Below are 21197 nucleotides of genomic sequence, written 5' to 3' on the forward strand. Positions count from 1 at the left end.
GCTTTATTTGTGCTTATATTTAAAGGCATCTCTTGTAGTATATCTAGTGGAATCATTAACACTGAACTCACAGTCAACAGCACTACATCTCAAGCCTGAGCACAGTTTATCGAACACATGCATTTTCTTCATAAGGCACATCATGACTTTCTCACAGCCTGGAAGCACTGCACAAAACATCTTGGGAGAGAGACAATTTAGAAAGCTGAATCATCTCCAGAACAACAAAATGCAAAACACACGGCACTAATTTGTGAAAGGGACACTTTTTTTGTTTGTTTGATTTGTTTTTTGGTATGAAAACTGAAACAAGAACCTAGAGCATTGTCTTATTTGACCTGAGCTGGTAATGTGAGCATCAGGTAACTCAATTTTTTGGCCCCTCTTCACATGTCCATGTCCCCATGAGTGGGGATGCACCTCAATTTTAGTGAGTAGGAAATTTGCACATACAGCATCTGCCAGTCATGAAGGGTCAGCAGAACTTGTTAATTGGTAATACTTGAAAAAATGTAAAGTTTTCTTTCCAAAATCTCAATGAATGAAGCTCAGGATAATGGTGATTTTTTGTTGCTTTTTTTTCCTGCTGCTCTTCCTCCCTTCCTTTCTCTCTCCCTCCCTTTCTCCCTTCCTTCCTTTTTTATGTTTAGTATGATAGTGTAGAGTAGTATATCTTTGTATCCTATGATAACCATTAAAATGTTCTTTTTTAACCATTCACTCTTTCTTTGTTTAGCACTAGCCTACTAGTTTTCTAAAGAATTTGCGTTTTTTAAAAAATTTTATTTATTTATTTGATAGAGAATGAGTGAGAGAGAGCATGAGAGAGGAGAAGGTCAGAGGGAGAAGCAGACTCCCCAAAGAGCTGGGAGCCCGATGCGGGACTCGATCCTGGAAGTCCGGGATCGTGAGCCGAAGGCAGTCGCTCAACCAATTGAGCCACCCAGGCACCCTAAAGAATTTGCCTTTTAAGCAATAAAATTGCTTGTTGATACATACTGCAGTAATTCACAGATAAATTATATCATGGGAAATGAAATTTTCAGAGTGATATGATCCATTTAGTCTTCTATTTTGATAATATTCAAGTTTAAAGAGAAGTGCAGCCAAATAAAAAATATTTGTGAGGCACTAGCTAGCAGCCTCTGCTTAATATGACCCCAAATCAGCTGTTCAACATTTAAAAACAGAGAGGTTTATTAGAGTGTTAGATTTCTGACCTTTCTGGAAAACTGAACATAACATTTGGATACTGGCGGAGTTGCTGCATAGCTTCAGTTTGCTTCGGGTGGATGGAGATCACCTCTCACATAATGTATCCCAAGCCCTCCCTGTTGCTTCTCAGCCATCAAGACCAAATTTTAAAGCCATTAATTTAGCATCTTTTCCTTGTTGTTGTTGTTTATTAAATCAGGGACATATTTTCTCTGTTATGCTCATAACTCTATCAAAAGTGAAAAAGTGAAAGATCAGTGGTTTTTTATATCGAGCCAGCCACACCAGTTTGCGTGGACTGCCTGTCCCCTCTGAGCACTGAAGTTATGACTTCCCATTTCAGGTGCTTCTTCCCCACCCCCCCGCCGCCGCCGCCAACACTGTCATGGGTGGTTTTCTGCACAAGTGGTAGGAGCATTGCTCCTTTCTAGAAGTGAATTAATTCGGCTTGCTCACCAGGGACTCAGTAGGCACGCGGGTGTCATGAAGTAATAATGGACAGCACCCAAATTCACAGTGAATCAGATTCCCTCCAGTGCCCCAGTCACTGAGGTGTGCTGATGACCGGGCCACAGAGTACTGTTCAGTGTTTTCCCAGACAGGCCCCAGCTGCTCCAGTGGAGAGGAGAGAACACATTATGTCACAACATGTGTATATTCTGGACTTTATTAATCTATTTTATGGTTGATGTAAAAGAGTCACCCAAAGGTATGAGAAATCAAACCAGAAATAAAGCAAAGCTGCAATATTCTACATCTTATGCATAAACTTAAAACATACTTAGCATATGACCTGTCCCTTGCAAGTGAGTGCAAATCATTTGGACCAACTCATTTGCCTTTCAGGGAAGTATAGAAAGTAAGTAAATAAAAATGACCACCTTTATTAGTCACTTAGTCTACATTGCCAGGTGTCCAGGGAACTTTGTAGAGGCTGCTGGGGAAGTATATACTGTTTGGAAAAATATTGATTTTACATTTTGAGAATAATGTTATTTTTTTAAGGTTTGGGTTTGAATGAGATAGAATATTAAATGTGGGATAGCTAAAGAATTGATATACCTCTCAGATTCTTTCTAAAAATTAATGTGCAGATAATTGAATTTAAATATTCATATTTCAAAGAGGAATTTTTGAGATTTTGTTTTTAAAGTAGTTTTAATTCCATTAAAAATCCACATGGATTTTGTCATACCATAGAGAAAACTTGGCCTATAAGTATTTATCTGAAAATCTCCAATCACTAAGGAAGCCTTAACCATTTGAAAATTCTGGGTAGCAATAGTGCATCATTAAAAAGCTTTGCATTCTTTAATGAAAGTTACCTTCTGAGTGATGGCTGGGTAGAAACTTTGCCGACACTATGACACCATCAGCTTCTCCAGGGAAAGGTCCTTCCTATCTTCTATCCTTCCCACTCTCTGATATCAACACAGGAGATAACTTTCTAAGATACAGTTCTGAACATGCACCTTCCCCTAAAGATGCCGTTGTTACTCACAAAGACTCCTGACTTCTACATGGAGCGTTAAGTCCTTCACGTACCAATTCTAACCCTGCCCATGATCCGTGACCCTTATATATTAAAGACACACAGAACTACTGAGCTCTGTAAAACAGTCAAATATACTTTCCCTCAACTGTCTGGATTCCTTTTTCCATCTTACGTCTGTTTTGCCTGGAGAGTGTACCTATTAGCTTTTCTTAAAACTTCATCCCTTTACTTCAGTGGCCCCACATTCCTGGCACAATGTTATGGGTGTAGACCTTATTTCAGAGGATGCTAGTTGATAGCAGACATTTGATAATGGTTTCTAAATGTACGTCAAGGTGCATTTGCATATGTAGCCAACATTTCTAAATTTTTTTTTCTTGCTCAGGCAAAAGTTTAATTTTTCCTTTCTCTCTCTCTCTCTCTCTCTTTAAGATACAGTAAGGGAATTTTCTGCAGAGCGTGTTTTAGAATATATTGTATCTGAAGTATAGTAAGGCCAGTGGGTGTGTTTTAAAATACAATATATTGGGACGCCTGGGTGGCTCAGTTGGTTAAGCAGCTGCCTTCGGCTCAGGTCATCCCAGCGTCCTGGGATCGAGTCCCACATCGGGCTCCTTGCTCGGCAGGGAGCCTGCTTCTCACTCTGTCTGCCTGTGCTCGCTCTCGCTCTCTCGCTCTCTCTGACAAATAAATACATTTAAAAAATCTTTAAAGTACAATATATTGATCTAAAATTTAAGATATTATAAGGTTGACATATCAGGAAACAACTGCCATTAAAAAGAGAGTTTATTACAGTTCCTAAGAGGAATGCCAGAGGGGCAGGGAGTGGGGGAAAACAAGGGGAAGTACCAGGTCAGCCAGGAGGCAAGGGCTTTACCTGTGGCTTCTGCCGGAAGGAATAGGTGAGGCAGGGCAGCAGGCTCTGGGGCACCGGGACTCTCCCAGGTTGTCTGTTACTTAACCCTGATGTGATTAGGACGGATGGATAGTGGCCTTGAGTGTGAGAGCCTGATGGAGGAGATAGCTGGGCTGGGTTCTGGGCTCTGTGGTTGATTTGTATGTGAAGAGTGCGCTTGTAGGAACTGGCTGACTCTGGAAGGGGCAAAGCCCTAGATGTGAGAGCCCCGAGACAAACAATGGCAAACACACTTACTACAGAGGGAAAGTGGAAACATGCTATGGCAGCTTCAAGAAATGGTCAAGGATAATTTATCTTTTCCTCAGTGTTAAATGAATTACCAGGAAAGCGGTGCCTCAGAACAAGTCCCTAAATCAAATTGCTCTCCTTTAGCTTATGTAGTATTGAAATTTGGCCCCAACACTGACAACAGTGTTTTCAATGGAACTAGAAACAGAAGTAAGTGTAAATGAATAATGATAAAATACCTGGAATAAATGTTAGGAGTAATAAAATACATTTGGGGGGTTTATTGATGTCTGGTTCCTTTTTTCATCTGTGGAATATTTACTTAGGACTTATCATTCTAGATAGTATTCTCTTGAGCAGAAAAATAGATTGTGTATGGTCAAAAACTGTAGAGCTATTTTCAGTAAACAGCAATATTATCACAGAGTAGGCAAGTCTAATTTGTTTGACTTTTCGATTTACAAAAATAAAAATAGCTTCCACATGGATTTCCTACAAATAGATTTTATGCTAATTTTTAGAAATTGCTTATTATCTCTGCATTATCAGATATATTAGAGTTATAACCCTGCTCAAAATTATATCAGTCTGATTTTCTGATGCCCTGTGTGGTATTTGTATGGGGTTATGAGTGAGAATGACCATTTTGGGTGAAGCAGGGAGAACCTCAGATTTGGTGTTTTTTGTTTTTTGTCTTTTGATGTTGAATAATATAATTTAAGAAAATTACTAATATTTCCTTGAGTCTTATTCATGTGGGCCCACCTTGTGATTAGCGAGTCATGATTCATCACACATTGTAGTTTCTCATGAAATAATCCAATAATAAAAAATACAGAGAGCAAGTCCATCTTGCTTCTTTATAAAATATTATAAAATATCAACATATATATCTCAAGTAATATTAAATTTTTTTTAAAGATTTTATTTATTTATTTGATGCACAGAGAGAGAGAGATCACAAGTAGGCAGAGAGGCAGGCGGGGGGGGCGGGGAAGCAGGCTCCCCACTGAGCAGAGAGCGCGATGCGATGTGGGGCTTGATCCCAGGACCCTGAGACCATGACCTGAGCCGAAGGCAGAGGCTTAACCCACTGAGCCACCCAGGCGCCCCAGTATTAAATTTGTTAAAAAGAAAGTGTTTTCAATTTATTCAGTTAAAAGAAAAATATACATACATTTTGTATTTAAATTCGTAGTAGAGTTAGATGTTTTAGTCTCTGACTTATAAAGAAAGAACTCCACTGTGAGTATAATAAAAGCATTTCGTGTTTTAAACTATTTATTCACATCAGAGGCCCACAGTTGTAATATTTATATAAATACATGCCACTAAATCATTCATGAGTCTGTACTCTTAGAGGGTAAACTACATTGTACCAGGTACGGTTTTGAAGGAAAATAAGAATGTGGAGTTCTCCTTTTCCCTTGTCTCAAACACCAATTACATTTAGATCAATTTAAGAAGTATTTATTGTGCCAGAAAAAGAAAGTAGAACAATCCAAAAGCTGTACCTTAGGAAAGTTTAAAATCCACAGAGGAAATGAGACCCATCAAGAGATCATTTTAACATAAGATGAGAAGTGATAGGATAAAAGTGTGCAAGGGTGCCATGGGATGGTCGGCAAGGGCTAGTTCATACAAAGAAAGCTTTTCTAGTAGGGGAGAATTATCTGAAACTTGGAGGATACCTAAACTTAAACTAGATTACACACACACGCGCGCGCGCGCGCACACACACACACACAGCTGTTTGTTGAAAGAAGAGAGCACAGCATGAGGGAAGGTACTAGATTATGAGCAAGAGATCCAGTCAGTTTACCACAGTTAGCACATAAAGAGAAAAATGGCATTAAAATGTGAGCTGTGGAAGAAGGCAGGGTTTTGCAGGCTATGCTGAAGAGTTTTTTGGCGACAACGTTTATTTCAGAAAGATATTTTTAGCATCTTCGTGGAGGATAGATTTAATTTAAATTATGCTGGAGGATGGGAATTGTCCACTAGCGGTGTTAGTACAGTAGATACTGTGTGAGGTGATGGTAGCCTGGTGGTCGTGCATATAAAGTAAGCCATTTGTCTGGAAACTGTAGACATGCTCTATTTCACAGGGCTTAGAACTGAGTGAGTGTGGGCACGTGAGGCAGGGAGATGCTGCAGAAAGCCTCAGATCTCTGTCCTGAGTGGATAGTCGATACAAGAGCAGGGGCATGGGCCCAGAGAAGGAATTACATGTTGGACACAAAGAGATTTTCCTGTGGAAGTTCCATGTGGATCTTCTAGGCACTTAGATACTGGAGTCCAGTTTTATGGAAAAATAACACCAGACTCCATGCTGATGTTGTTGTCATTCCACCATGAGTGGAATACCCAAGTACCTAAGGGCGAAGCAGCACATTTTAAGGAGAAATAATGCACAAACTGTGAGATGCTGCCCTTCATGAAGGAGCCTTGAAGATTTTTGGTTTTGTTTTCTATTTTCCCGGAATGGAAGTGACTTTTCACAGTGTATATCTAGATAATTTTTTGAGGGATTTGGAGAAGGCTCATTTGCTGCTATTACTCTAAATTAGCTGTTATTGACATTCTGGGATCTATTTTAACTATTTATTTAGGTTTAAACCACAGATACATTGAAAGAAAAGGCAGTGAGTTAGAAGAAAGAAATTAATCAGATCAAAGCAGTGTGCAGATGAGATGAGATAGATCATGTTCCTCCAGAGTTAATGTCTGTCGGTTGAATAATACTGAGGCAATTAATAATAATGAAGTGAATTCTACCCCCCAACCACAAAAAGTAGCCTAATATTGCCATTCTTTTTCTCTGACAGTTGAAACCTTGGATATATAATTAATTATAGCACCAAGAAGGATCAGAATGATTCCTGAAATTTCTTGCAATCTAGTGATTCTTATTTCTAATGAAAAAGTATAAAACAGTAGTGCCTATAATACTGTGATCCAATTTATTGAAATAGGAATGACGACATATAATGATCTCACAACACATACTGAGTGAGTATCAGCTGTTTCTGAGGCACTAGGTATTGGGCATCGGGGTGGAGGGTGGAGGAACAGAGAGTCTCTGATGCATACATTTTCAAAGGAGGAGAGCGTATATCATGCTGTAAATGTATAAGCACACGAATGAATTAGGTAGGGAAAATGCTGTCAAGAATAGAAGTGAATGGAAAGAGAGTAAAGATGGCAGGCATACTGTTTTGTAAAGAATGATCAGTATATTCAAAATATTGGCCTCTGACTTAGAAAAAATAGATTTACATTTATGCAACATTTACAAAACTAAGTAAATTCCACTTTTCATAGTATTTTTGAACTTTACTTCCAGAGCAGAGTGGGAGGGAGAGAGAAGCGGGGGAGAGAATCTCAAGCCAATTCAGGCCAAGCATGGAGCCCCGTGCGGGGCTAAATCTCAGGACCCTGAGATTGTGACCCAAGCCAAAACCGTGAGTCAGATGCTTAACCGACTGAGCCACCCAGGTGCCCCTACGTTTTTCGTTTTTTCAAGTAAGTAGGATAAATTACCATTTCAGATTATATATATCTTACTTTATATAAGTGCCTTGGTGCATGAAGGCCAGTAAAACATATTAATTAGCTAAAATAATACAATTTCCCAACTAATATTTATAAATATTATATTACCCAAAACTCAAGCTGCTTATCAGTGAACATTTTGAACCATAACCAAGGAAATGACATTCTCGTTTCTGTGTCTCTACTGCCCCCATACACACCCCCACACACCCCCACATACACATGTACACACACATCTATGCATGTATCTTTATATAGTAAGGTATGGGTAATACCATACATTAAATAGGGAGGCAAGTGGATAAATAAACAAATGTGTAACATCTAGAAATCTATGCACCACCTTCCCTCCATATTGATCATATTGGTGATCTTCTGGGTTTGGGGTTCACTTTATACATTCTCTGTTTCAGTATTATTTAATTTCCTTTCAATAGTAAATATATATTAAATTTGTAGTAAAAATATAGCAAAGGTATTGTTTTAAATATTAAAATCTTTAGATGGTGAACCCTCCTCTCCAAAATTTCTTCTGTAAAATCAGAAAATAAAGACTAACATTGAAATTAAAAAGAAAAGCAAAAAAGCCTTCTCTCCTTTGATGTTTTAATGAACTGGGCACATTACCAACTCTTTGAGTTATTGTTAGAAACAAAATTGTGGAAGCACTGTGATTTTGCATTCACACTTTGACTAGCCATTGTTGTTGCTAAGATTGCTTAAGCAGTTCAACCATACATATTTAATCACTGCATAGAAAACTTAATTCTAGGGAGTGATAAGCAATCAGGGTAATAGGGGGAAAAAAGGTGGCTTGTCCCAAAATAAGCACAACATATTATTAGATGTCAAATGAAATTTAAATATATTCTTGTAGGAAATAGAATTAAATTCTGATAGATTTAACAATACCCCAGACTCTCTTTAAAGTTTATGGTATGTATTTCTATATGAATTTTATATCACAGATTATTTCTAGGAATTTTGTGATGTCAAAGACAACTGTGAGCTCACATCTGCATGCTGTTATTATGCAAGCTTTAATCCAGCCATAGAAGAGCAACTTCGATTTCAAAATAAGAGAGATGTGGCTTGCAGAACATTTTTTCAGTTTCTCAACTTGACCACTGACCACTTAACATTTTTTTTTTTTTAAATTTTTTTTATTTTAATAAACATATAATGTATTTTTATCCCCAGGGGTACAGGTCTGTGAATCGTCTGGTTTACACATTTCACAGCACTCATCATAGCACATACCCTCCCCAATGTCCATTTCCCCACCACCCTCTCCCATCCCCCTTCCCCCCCGCAACCCTCAGTCTGTTTCTTGAGATTGAGTCTTTTATGGTTTGTCTCCCTCCCAATCCCATCTTTTCATTTTTTCTTTTCCTACCTCCCCCCAAACCCCCCCACCTTGCATCTCCACTTCCTCATATCAAAGAGATCATATGATAGTTATATTTCTCCGATTGACTTATTTCGCTAAGCATGATACCCTCTAGTTCCATCCACGTCGTCGCAAATGGCAAGATTTCATGTCTTTTGATGGCTGCATAGTATTCCATTGTGTATATATACCACATCTTCTTTATCCATTCATCTGTTGATGGACATCTAGGCGCTTTCCACAGTTTGGCTATTGTGGACATTGCTGCTATAAACATTCGGGTGCACGTGCCCCTTCGGAGCACCACGTTTGTATCTTTAGGATATATACCCAGGAGTGCAATTGCTGGGTCGTAGGGTAGCTCTATTTTCAGTTTTTTGAGGAACCTCCACACTGTTTTCCAGAGTGGTTGCACCAGCTTGCATTCCCACCAACAGTGTAGGAGGGTTCCCCTCTCTCCGCATCCTCGCCAGCATCTGTCATTTCTTGACTTGTTAATTTTAGCCATTCTGACTGGTGTGAGGTGGTATCTCATTGTGGTTTTGATTTGTATTTCCCTGATGCCGAGTGATGTGGAGCATTTTTTCATGTGTCTGTTGGCCATCTGGATGTCTTCCTTGCAGAAATGTCTGTTCATGTCCTCTGCCCATTTCTTGACTGGATTATTTGTTCTTTGGGTATTGAGTTTGATAAGCTCTTTATAGATTCTGGATACGAGCCCTTTATCTGATATGTCGTTTGCAAATATCTTCTCCCATTCTGTCAGTTGTCTTTTGGTTTTGTTAACTGTTTCCTTTGCTGTGCAAAAGCTTTTGATCTTGATGAAATCCCAATAGTTCATTTTTGCCCTTGCTTCTGTCGCCTTTGGCGATGTTCCTAGGAAGAAGTTGCTGCGGTGGAGGTCAAAGAGGTTGCTGCCTGCATTCTCCTCAAGGATTTTGATAGATTCCTTTCGCACATTGAGGTCCTTCATCCACTTTGAGTCTATTTTCGTGTGTGGTGTAAGGAAATAGTCCAATTTCATTTTTCTGCATGTGGCTGTCCAATTTTCCCAGCACCATTTGTTGAAGAGACTGTCTTTTTTCCATTGGATATTCTTTCCTGCTTTGTCGAAGATTAGTTGACCATAGAGTTGAGGGTCTATTTCTGGGCTCTCTATTCTGTTCCATTGGTCTATATGTCTGTTTTTGTGCCAGTACCATACTGTCTTGATGATGACAGCTTTGTAATAGAGCTTGAAGTCTGGAATTGTGATACCACCGACTTTGGCTTTCTTTTTCAATATTCCTTTGGCTATTCGAGGTCTTTTCTGGTTCCATATAAATTTTAGGATTATTTGTTCTATTTCTTTAAAAAAAATGGATGGGATTTTGATAGGGATTGCATTAAATGTGTAGATTGCTTTAGGTAAAATAGACATTTTCACAATATTTGTTCTTCCAATCCATGAGCATGGAATATTTTTCCATTTCTTTGTGTCTTCCTCAATTTCTTTCATGAGTACTTTATAGTTTTCTGAGTATAGATTCTTTGCCTCTTTGGTTAGATTTATTCCTAGGTATCTTATGGTTTTGGGTACGATTGTAAATGGGACTGACTCCTCAATTTCTCTTTCTTCTGTCTTGTTGTTAGTGTAAAGAAATGCGACTGATTTCTGTGCATTGACTTTATATCCTGACACTTTACTGAATTCCTGTATAAGTTCTAGCAGTTTTGGAGTGGAGCCTTTTGGGTTTTCCACATATAGTATCATATCATCTGCAAAGAGTGATAGTTTGACTTCTTCTTTGCCGATTTGGATGCCTTTAATTTCTTTTTGTTGTCTGATTGCTGAGGCTAGGACTTCTAGTACTATATTGAACAGCAGTGGTGATAACGGACATCCCTGCCGTGTTCCTGACCTTAGCGGAAAAGCTTTCAGTTTTTCTCCATTGAGAATGATATTTGCGGTGGGTTTTTCATAGATGGCTTTGATAATGTTGAGGTATGTGCCTTCTATCCCTACACTTTGAAGAGTTTTAATCAGGAAGGGATGCTGCACTTTGTCAAACGCTTTTTCAGCATCTATTGAGAGTATCATATGGTTCTTACTCTTTCTTTTATTAATGTATTGTATCACATTGATGGATTTGCGGATGTTGAACCAACCTTGCAGCCCTGGAATAAATCCCACTTGGTCGTGGTGAATAATCCTTTTAATGTACTGTTGGATCCTATTGGCCAGTATTTTGGTGAGAATTTTCGCATCTGTGTTCATCAAGGATATTGGTCTGTAATTCTCTTTTTTGGTGGGATCCTTGTCTGGTTTTGGGATCAAGGTGATGCTGGCCTCATAGAATGAGTTTGGAAGTTTTCCTTCCATTTCTATTTTTTGGAACAGTTTCAGGAGAATAGGAATTAATTCTTCTTTAAATGTTTGGTAGAATTCCCCTGGGAAGCCGTCTGGTCCTGGACTTTTGTTTGTTTGGAGATTTTTGATGACTGTTTCAATCTCCTTACTGGTTATGGGTCTGTTCAGGTTATCTATTTCTTCCTGGTTCAGTTGTGGTAGTTTATACATCTCTAGAAATGTATCCATTTCTTCCAGGTTGTCAAATTTGTTGCCATAGAGTTGCTCGTAGTATGTTCTTATAATTGTTTGTATTTCTTTGGTGTTTGTTGTGATCTCTCCTCTTTCATTCATGATTTTATTTATTTGCGTCCTTTCTCTTTTCTTTTGGATAAGTCTGGCCAGGGGCTTATCAATCTTATTAATTCTTTCAAAGAACCAGCTCCTAGTTTTGTTGATTTGTTCTATTGTTTTTTTAGTTTCTATTTCATTGATTTCTGCTCTGATCTTTATGATTTCTCTTCTCCTGCTGGGTTTAGGCTTTCTTTGTTGTTCTCTCTCCAGCTCCTTTAGGTGTAGGGTTAGGTTGTGTATTTGAGACCTTTCTTGTTTCTTGAGAAAGGCTTGCACTGCTATATATTTTCCTCTCAGGACTGCCTTTGTTGTGTCCCACAGATTTTGAACTGTTGTGTTTTCATTATCATTTGTTTCCATGAATTTTTTCAATTCTTCTTTAATTTCCTGGTTGACCCATTCATTTTTTAGAAGGATGCTGTTTAGTCTCCATGTATTTGCGTTCTTTCCAAATTTCCTCTTGTGATTGAGTTCGAGCTTCAGAGCATTGTGGTCTGAAAATATGCAGGGAATGATCTCGATCTTTTGGTACCGATTGAGACCTGATTTATGACCCAGGATGTGGTCTATTCTGGAGAATGTTCCATGTGCACTAGAGAAGAATGTATATTCTGTTGCTTTGGGATGGAATGTTCTGAATATATCTGTGATGTCCATCTGGTCCAGTGTGTCATTTAAGGCCTTTATTTCCTTGTTGATCTTTTGCTTAGATGATCTGTCCATTTCAGTGAGGGGAGTGTTAAAGTCCCCTGCTATTATTGTATTACTGTCGATGTATTTCTTTGATTTTGTTATTAATTGGTTTATATAGTTGGCTGCTCCCATGTTAGGGGCATAGATATTTAAGATTGTTAGATCTTCTTGTTGGACAGACCCTTTGAGTATGATATAGTGTCCTTCCTCATCTCTTATTATAGTCTTTGGCTTAAAATCTAATTGATCTGATATAAGGATTGCCACCCCAGCTTTCTTCTGATGTCCATTAGCATGGTACATTGTTTTCCACCCCCTCACTTTAAATCTGGAGGTGTCTTCGGGTCTAAAATGAGTTTCTTGTAGGCAGCATATGGATGGGTTTTGTTTTTTTATCCATTCTGATACCCTGTGTCTTTTGATTGGGGCATTTAGCCCATTAACATTCAGGGTAACTATTGAGAGATATGAATTTAGTGCCATTGTATTGCCTGTAAGATGATTGTTACTGTATATTGTTTCTGTTTCTTTCTGATCTACTACTTTTAGGGTCTCTCTTTGCTTAGAGGACCCCTTTCAATATTTCCTGTAGAGCTGGTTTGGTGTTTGCAAATTCTTTCAGCTTTTGTTTGTCCTGGAAGCTCTTTATCTCTCCTTCTATTTTCAATGATAGCCTAGCCGGATATAGTATTCTTGGCTGCATGTTTTTCTCGTTTAGTGCTCTGAATATATCATGCCAGTTCTTTCTGGCCTGCCAGGTCTCTGTGGATAGGTCCGCTGCCAATCTAATGTTTTTACCCTTGTATGTTACAGACTTCTTTTCCCGGGCTGCTTTCAGGATTTTCTCTTTGTCGCTAAGACTTGTAAATTTTACTATCAGGTGACGAGGTGTGGACCTATTTTTATTGATTTTGAGGGGCGTTCTTAGCATCTCCTGGATTTTGATGTTTGTTCCCTTTGCCATATTAGGGAAATTCTCTCCAATAATTGTCTCCAATATACCTTCTGCTCCCCTCTCTCTTTCTTCTTCTTCTGGAATCCCCATTATTCTAATGTTGTGTCGTCTTATGGTGTCACTTATCTCTCGAATCCTCTCCTCGTGTTCCAGTAGTTGTTTGTCTCTCTTTTGCTCAGCTTCTTTATTCTCTGTCATTTGGTCTTCTATGTCACTAATTCTTTCTTCTGCCTCATTTATCCTGGCAGTGAGAGCTTCCATTTTTGATTGCACCTCATGAATAGCTTTTTTGATTTCAACTTGGTTAGATTTTAGTTCTTTTATTTCTCCAGAAAGGGCTTTTATCTCTCCGGAGAGGGTTTCTCTAATATCTTCTATGCCTTTTTCGAGCCCGGCTAGAACCTTGAGAATTGTCATTCTGAACTCTAGATCTGTCATGCTACCTATGTCTGTATTGATTAGGTCTCCAGCCTTCGGTACGGCCTCTTGTTCTTTTTTTTGAGGTGAGTTTTTCCGCCTTGTCATTTTGTCCAGGTAGGATTTGCTTTCTCCTGCTGTGGAATTCCGCTGTTCTTGGTGACTGAAGTTGGTTTTGGATGGTTTCTTGTTGATCTTCTGGGGGAGGGGCCTGTTGTAGTGATTCTCAAGTGTCTTTGCCGCAGGCGGAATTGCACCGCCCTTGCCAGGGGCCGGGCTAAGGAATCCGCTCGGGTTTGCTTTCGGGAGCTTTTGTTCCCTGAGCGCTTTCCGTAGAGTCCGGAGGACGGGAATGAAGATGGCGGCCTCCCAGTCTCTGGCCCGGAGGAGCCGAGAGCTTGGGGTTCCGCTCCTCAGTGCGCTCTCAGAGCAAAGCGCCCAACAGCCCCGCCTCCCTGGCTTGCGGTCGCGCCTCGAGGAAAGCAGTCAATTGTTGGAGCTGGAGAAAAGCGCCGGGTCGCTTTTGTCTCCGTGGCCTCCGGCCGCGCTCCGAGCCCACCCAGCCTGCGCCCGGCACAAGGTAACCCTGGGCTTAGAGCTCACTCCTCGGCTTTGTCGCTGTAGCCGGCTTCCCCGCTCTAATACCTGCGAGCTCTGCGGCACTCAGACACCCCCAGTCCTTCTGTGACCCCGCGGGTCCTGGGGTTATGCTGACCCCGCCTGGGTTTCCCCCAGTTTAGCCTCTGGAGCGATGTCTCCCAGTGGAGCCGACTTTTAAAAGTCCCGATTTTGTGCTCCGTCGCTCCGCCGCTTGCCGGGTGCCGGCCCCTCCCCCCGGGTCTATCTTCCCGTCGCTTTGGATTCACTTCTCCGCAGGTCCTACCTTTCAGAAAGTGATCGATTTTCTGTTTCTGGGATTGTTGCTCTTCTTCTCTTCGATTTCCCGTTGGATTTATAGGTGTTCACAATGGTTAGATAAGCTATCTAGCTGATCTCCTGCTACCCGATGTCGTCTCAGCCTGCTACTTCTCCGCCATCTTGACTCCTCCCCCACTTAACATTTTTAAGATGAGTTTTAGTCCGCACTAATTGCATTCCTTTATGTTTTTGCTAATATTCTAGGACTCTCTGAAGAAATGAACCATACCCATCCTTTCTCTTACTTTTTCCATTGCCCTAAAAGTGAGGGAGAGAGACACCAACATTTGTACTACTCTGTACCTGGAACAGATTGTAGATTTTGATTTAGGAGATGGTACGGGAGGGGTGGATTCTTTCCTCTGCCTAAGCTCAGGGAACATTTACTTCCTGAGAGATGAATGGGGAATATTTTATGTCAATTAATATATATTGAAGGTGTATAAAACAATGATGTGTCTATTATTCAACTGTCACTGACATGAAATTGACTGCAAAATTACTTTCTGGAGTTCAGAATTTACTCCTTCCTCCTGACTTTTCGTTTATGCGCTTTTCAAGACAAAAAGTAATTTCTACCAACTGCTAGATTATAAATTCAACCTGGGATGTTATAATCAGATTCCACTTTTTTTCTCTCTTACCTCTCATCACAGATGATAAAAATATTGCAATTGGAATTCGGCTGTGACAGTGTAGATGATTAAGCTAGAGTCTAATTGGCTTTGCAGTGTTAGCAGAAGCCTAAATTTAATGGTTGTTCCCCCCCCCCCGCCATAGTAAAATAAACCACTGTGATTTAGTCTTGGAGAACAGAATTTTGTTGATTAAGAAGGTCTTTTTATGGACAGTAAAGAACTGACTATAAGAATGAAAACTTAAAGTGCAAAGTTATATTTCTCTTTCCGAACATTTTCGAATGCAACAATTCTCAAATTAAATAAACATTAACAGAACTTGTAATGGCAGGTAGTACACAGAACTTGTAACGGCAGGTAGTACACAGAAAGAGTGGGTGCAGCCGTGGGAGCTCTGCATGTCCATGAGGCTCCCGTAGGTGGCATGCCCTTATGACCTGGGGGCTGGGGACCATAGTATTCTCTATGGCAATGGAAGTAAACAGGGTCCAGAGAACTAGGACCTGAGACGAGAAAATATTTCTCCAGCAGGCTTTAAACTTGCTGTAATTTTTTTCCAGTGTCAGTGTGAAATTCTTCAGCAAGACCTTGCTCCAAACTGAGAGGCAAGCTTCATTCAGGCTTGTAATTCTAAAGTAATTTGAGCTCTCCAGTTTGACAAGGTTTTCAATTATTTAAAATTAGAAGCTAAAAGAAACAGATATTTTAAAATATTTTTAATGACAAAGGTCTAATTATGATAACTAGGTTTCCATTTGTACTCAAAATCAGCTCTGAATAATTACAGTTCATTTTTGAGCCATTCCATGGATTTGGAACTTACCAAACAGTAGTGCATAATGAGTAAGATTCGTGTCATTTTCCATTTCTGGTGTGAATAAGTAGCAGTTATGAAACTAATCCAGCAACCCCCTCCCCACCATCACCTGTTTCTGAGAGTGGTGACAAAATTGTTAAAATTTTTAAAAAGTTTATATAATTTCATGTCTTCAATAAAATTACCTAAAATTAAAATTAAAATTAGAGTTAGTCTAGTCATAGTGTATTTGTTCTAATAATGTATATGGGTGAAGATGTCTTTGTTCAGTGTAGTCAAAACCATGGGCAGCCTTTCCAAAGACAAGAGGCTAATAAGAAATTTGAGTCAGATATGAGGTCCAAGAGCAAATAGCAAGAAGGTTCTTGTAGTTCACTTAGCCGCAATGTACTGCCATAGTGTTTATTGAAATTGGAGGAGACTATTAAAACCATTAGAAAAGTGAGGATACCATCAAACCCGGCATTCCAGGATCCTGTGTTCTTTTGTCAAAAAAAAAAATTTGTGAGCAAAATGTGTATTTAGAAATCATGAGTAATTAGCCCCATTTAAGAAGGAAAATATTAAAATCTTGTTGATTGTCAAGGATTAAAAGTTTTACTTCTTTCAAGTAAACTCTAGACTGCCAAGTTAAAATTCGAAGCATATAAGTAGTTAATGGAATTTATGTTGTTAGTATTATGATTAAAGTAAGATTTGATACTAATGAAGTTTTCTTTGATCATTTTTTATGAATATTTCCATAAAATTTATTTCAGAACACACAAATCAAAAGAAGAACTAGAACAAGAACACAGGACTCCAGATTTTTCAGGAAAAACTACTTCTTTATCATTTATTCTGTGGAGACACCCATTGGCAGTGGGTGTATTTCACACTGAATGCTGACATACAGGAACTAAAATAAAATGTTATTCGTTTCTTCTTTTAGGGGCTGATGTTATCAACTTTGATGGCCACGTTGTGTTGCCATATAGATTCAGAAACAAGAAGATGAAGACCCTGAAAGATGTCATTGCTTTGAAATTTAAAACCTCTGAAAGTGAAGGGGTGATCTTGCATGGGGAAGGACAGCAAGGGGATTACATTACCCTGGAACTGAAAAAAGCCAAGCTGGTCTTCAGCTTAAACCTAGGTATGTTCTGACTTTTGGCACCATTTATGAATCTTCCCATTAGTAAAATGCTAATGTTGCTTAATCCTTAAAGTGTAAATTATAAAAAAGCAGTTCTTGTTATCTTATAAATTCATCTTTAATCCATAGTGGTTTAATGCATTTTGATCCATATATACTTATTCATTAAAAAATAATTGTTATGTGTTCATCCTAAGCAAGGTACTATACTAATATCTGAGACAGTGGTGAACAAATAGAGAGGGTCCTTGAGTTCATGAAGTTTATGACCTAGTGGAGGAGTCAGACATTATATTATCCATTATTATTTTCAAACAACTTAAAAGCGATGACTTCAAATAATGATGGGTAGTTTGAAATCAATTAAATAAGCTAAAATGTTAAAGGATACTGCAGAGACAAGAAAGGTCCACATTAGATTATGCATTGAGGAACATTCTCCCCAAGACGACACACAAGCTGAGATCTCAGTTATGACTAGAACTGGCCATGAGAATATTGAGGAGAAGAGCAAGGGAGCAGTCACTCTGGACAAAGATCTGGCATACTCAGGGAATTAGGAAGGAGGCTGCTGTGGGTAGATGAAGTGAGTCAGTGGGAAAGAAGACAAGATCTGTAAGTTGGGGATTGTTCGAGTCCTGTAAGATCCTGTATGGCATGGTAAAGGGTTTATTATTATTTAAGAAAGAGAAGCTGTTGGTAGGCTTTTAACTATATGGTATCAACGATCTTATTTTTAAAAGTGTATTGAGATTCCTAGAAAAGAAAATGCTTGCATTTGCTTGAGAATCAAAGCCAGACTTCAGTATAAGGGAAGTGAGAGATGGCCCTGGTTTGCAGAGGTGGCTGTCAGTGGAGAGGCAGGGAAGGAGGTCTAGTTGGGAGATGATTTTAGTGCTAAGTTCAGCATGATTTGTAATGAGAAAGAAAGAGAATAAGTAAAAGATAATTCCTGAATACCTAAGGGACTTCAGTGCCATTTTCAGAAGTAGAGGTGACTCTATATTTTCTCTACAGAGCTTCTTCTAATAAAAGATTATTAGTTTACTATAATAGAGGAGGTCTAAAATGGACATGGTGCATTTTAGTTGCTTATTAGACATCAGTGTTGAGATTCCTATTAGGGAGTTATGTGTGTGAGTGAGATTGAGAGGAGGTGTTACCTGGAGACTTAGGGGAATGAGCAGGAGGGAATTAGAGCATGTGGTATCAGAGACCAGGGAAAGAAAAGAGGTGGCTGTTGTATTGAATTCACCTAAGATGGAGACAGGCAGGTGAATATTGGCTGGGGCCCTGTAGAGGTTACTGTTATTTTTTCTCTTAGTGGAATAGAAAGGACGGTGGTTTTATTGACATGGGTTAAGAAAAGGTGAGAAATGTGGAACTGAATTTTCAAACAAAATCTAACCAGAAATCAGAGAATCAGGAATCAGAGAAATAAAGTATTGGCTGGAGAATGAGTTGAACTTGAATGAGTTCCCATTTTGTTTTGGGATTTTTTTTGGTTTTTAAGCATTTTTAAGTCTTTGCTTGGCTAAAAATGTCAGGATTTATGCAAGAAGTTTTTGGAGGGCATCACAACTTCCATTAATTTTTTTGTTGTAAATAATAACAGAATTCTACAAAAATACTATATCTAAAATATATTAATAGCTAAAGTTCACATGTTAAATGCATCCCAGTAGAAAGCCACAAAACTGAAAATAAGAATACTTTCAGTGTTCTGAAATATTGGGTGCCTGGGTGGCTTAGTCGTTCAGCATCTGCCTTTGGCTCAGGTCATGATCCCAGGGTCCTGGTATCAAGCCCTGCATCCAGCCCCTCTGCAGGAAGCCTGCTTCTCTCTCTCCCACTCCCCCTGCTTGTGTTCCCTCTCTCACTGTCTCTCTCTCTCTCAAATAAATAAATAAAATCTTAAAAAAAAAATACAAAAACAGATCCTGCCTTTTTGACTTGCTAATCAGTCTGAGTAGTCCAGACATTCCTGAATATGGCTTGTGTTCTATGTATTAAATTTTATTACTTTGAAAATCAGTATTATACTAAAAAATGCAGTTTCTATTAGGTTTTTTTTTTTGTTGGCAATACTTAATACAGTATTTGTAAATATTTACCCTTTATTATAAAACTGTACTCATTTCAAATCTGATAGAAATAATAGCTTCTATAAGAAAAAAATGAAGAAGAAAATCACACAAAAAGCTGGATCACTTAATTACACAAAAATACTGGATTCTTTACATTAAAATCATAATGAATGTGAAACTTGAAAAACACAAATGTTAAATATGGAAGTTTAATGTCATTCATGAGTAAAAATTTATACCACTCCCTAAGAATATAGAACTTTAAGAGAAAATGTAAGCATAGGACATAAAAGGTAATGCATAGAAGAAAAATTGTAAATATTCTATGAACATGAGATGCTCAACTGCACTATCTATGAAATTAATGTACAATAAAAAGATTCTTTGTACTGCTCTTTGCATCAGAAAATATTTTTAGGAAAACAATTTGACAGTATCTTCAGATATCTAAAAATTGCCTGTATATTTTGGCCCAATAATCATAAGGAAATAATGAGAAATGGCTATAGGATTTAAGTCCAAGGATATACTTGGCAATATTGATCACAATGTCAAAAATTGGGGGAAAAAAAAAGCTAAGCATATAGAAATATGTTGATAATGCATTTAAAATGTCTGTGAATAATTTTAATACTATAGAAAATACTATAAAACATTGAATTAAAACTGTAGTATAAAATATTATAAATATCTCAGTATTTTATATTGATTATATATACACACATAACTGTATATGTATATAATTAAATATATTTGTAGGAAAAAAAATTGGAAGGAAATAGACCAAACTATGTTTACTGGTGGAAATGAGTGATTAATGTTGTACCTATTAATTCTTCATAAAATTCTCTACTTATAATTAGTATATGTATTCATGTATTGCCTGGGAGAAAATAGCCCTAAATCATTTTTGAATGATTCTTAATAGATGATAAGGAGAAATAGGAGGCTTGGGGGGTAGATATCAGAAAACAAAATGTAAGTACTTTTTAAAAATATGCATACAAAAAATATGCACACACACTCAGAGCGATTGAATTATATCTAAGGCTGTTTACTTTCTCTCAGACCTTTCTCCTTTTTTTTTTTTTTTAAAGTGAAACACATAGAGGAACCTTTTAAAAGCCACTGTACTTTCTATAGGTATGACATTACTGTTCTGAAACTAGTGTCTGACCCTCTGACCTCAGAGAAAGGTCATTACCGTTTCGCTGGAAAGCAGTTGACTTACAGACTTTTATTGACTGATTGGAATTTATGACAGTCATGGAAATGCACTCACTCATATGTCCACTGTGCCTTTTTAAATGCCATTACCTCAATATCAGGCATATCTAGCTGCTACTCTGTGTTCTAGTCATTTAAAGTAACTTAAAGTCGTAAAATAGAGTGTATACTTTCATTTAGACTTATTCCTACTTTTCTCCCTTCCTCTCTGCCCCCACTGCCACAGTAAACAGACAGTCATAATCACAGTCCCAATCACAGGCACATTTGGTTTCATCACCAGAAGGAAAGAAAATCTGATCGAGGAAAGACATAGAAAATGTCAGGTATAGGCATCATTGGCATCCTAAATGTGGAAAAAAAAAAAAAAAAGAGGAAATAATTCAGTGCTTTAATCAATTGTGTATTTCTCCTGTTTCTGTGATACTATTTATTCTGAAACCATGTTGCATTTTTGTAGCACTTAATTTTACTTGACCATGAAAAGCAATACTTGATTAGACAAAATAGAAGATAGTATAAAACATGTAAACACTTTCCAGAAATGACCTTAGTAAACATTTTGGATTCTCACAACCTTTCACTCTCATTTATAGTCTTGTTGCCGTGGAAATCTATTTCCAAAGCTAGATTAATGCTTCATACATACTTTTGCAAGTTTTTGTTTTAAAATATAACTTAATTTTCCATGCCATTAAATATTACATTGTGGTTAAAATTATTGCTTTTGGAGTCAGTGAATACTGGAAAGTGTCATGCTGTGTTTTTTTGACCAATAATAAAAATAATAGCAACAATGAAAGCCTGTTAACAGGTAACTTT

At 38.1% G+C, this 21197-nt stretch overlaps 1 protein-coding gene across 1 annotated transcript in view; it reads left to right on the forward strand.

Moving 5' to 3' along the window:
• CNTNAP2 (contactin associated protein 2) overlaps positions 1-21197 on the forward strand; it is a gene marked incomplete at both ends in the record, with an annotated part of 1866690 nt that overhangs the window by 867321 nt on the left and 978172 nt on the right. The window contains 1 exon segment of the mRNA XM_080819035.1: positions 16858-17061. Coding sequence (XP_080675161.1) covers positions 16858-17061 — 204 coding nt within the window.

This window comes from Martes martes (assembly GCF_963455335.1).
Source record: "Martes martes genome assembly, chromosome: 11".
NCBI lineage: Eukaryota > Metazoa > Chordata > Mammalia > Carnivora > Mustelidae > Martes > Martes martes.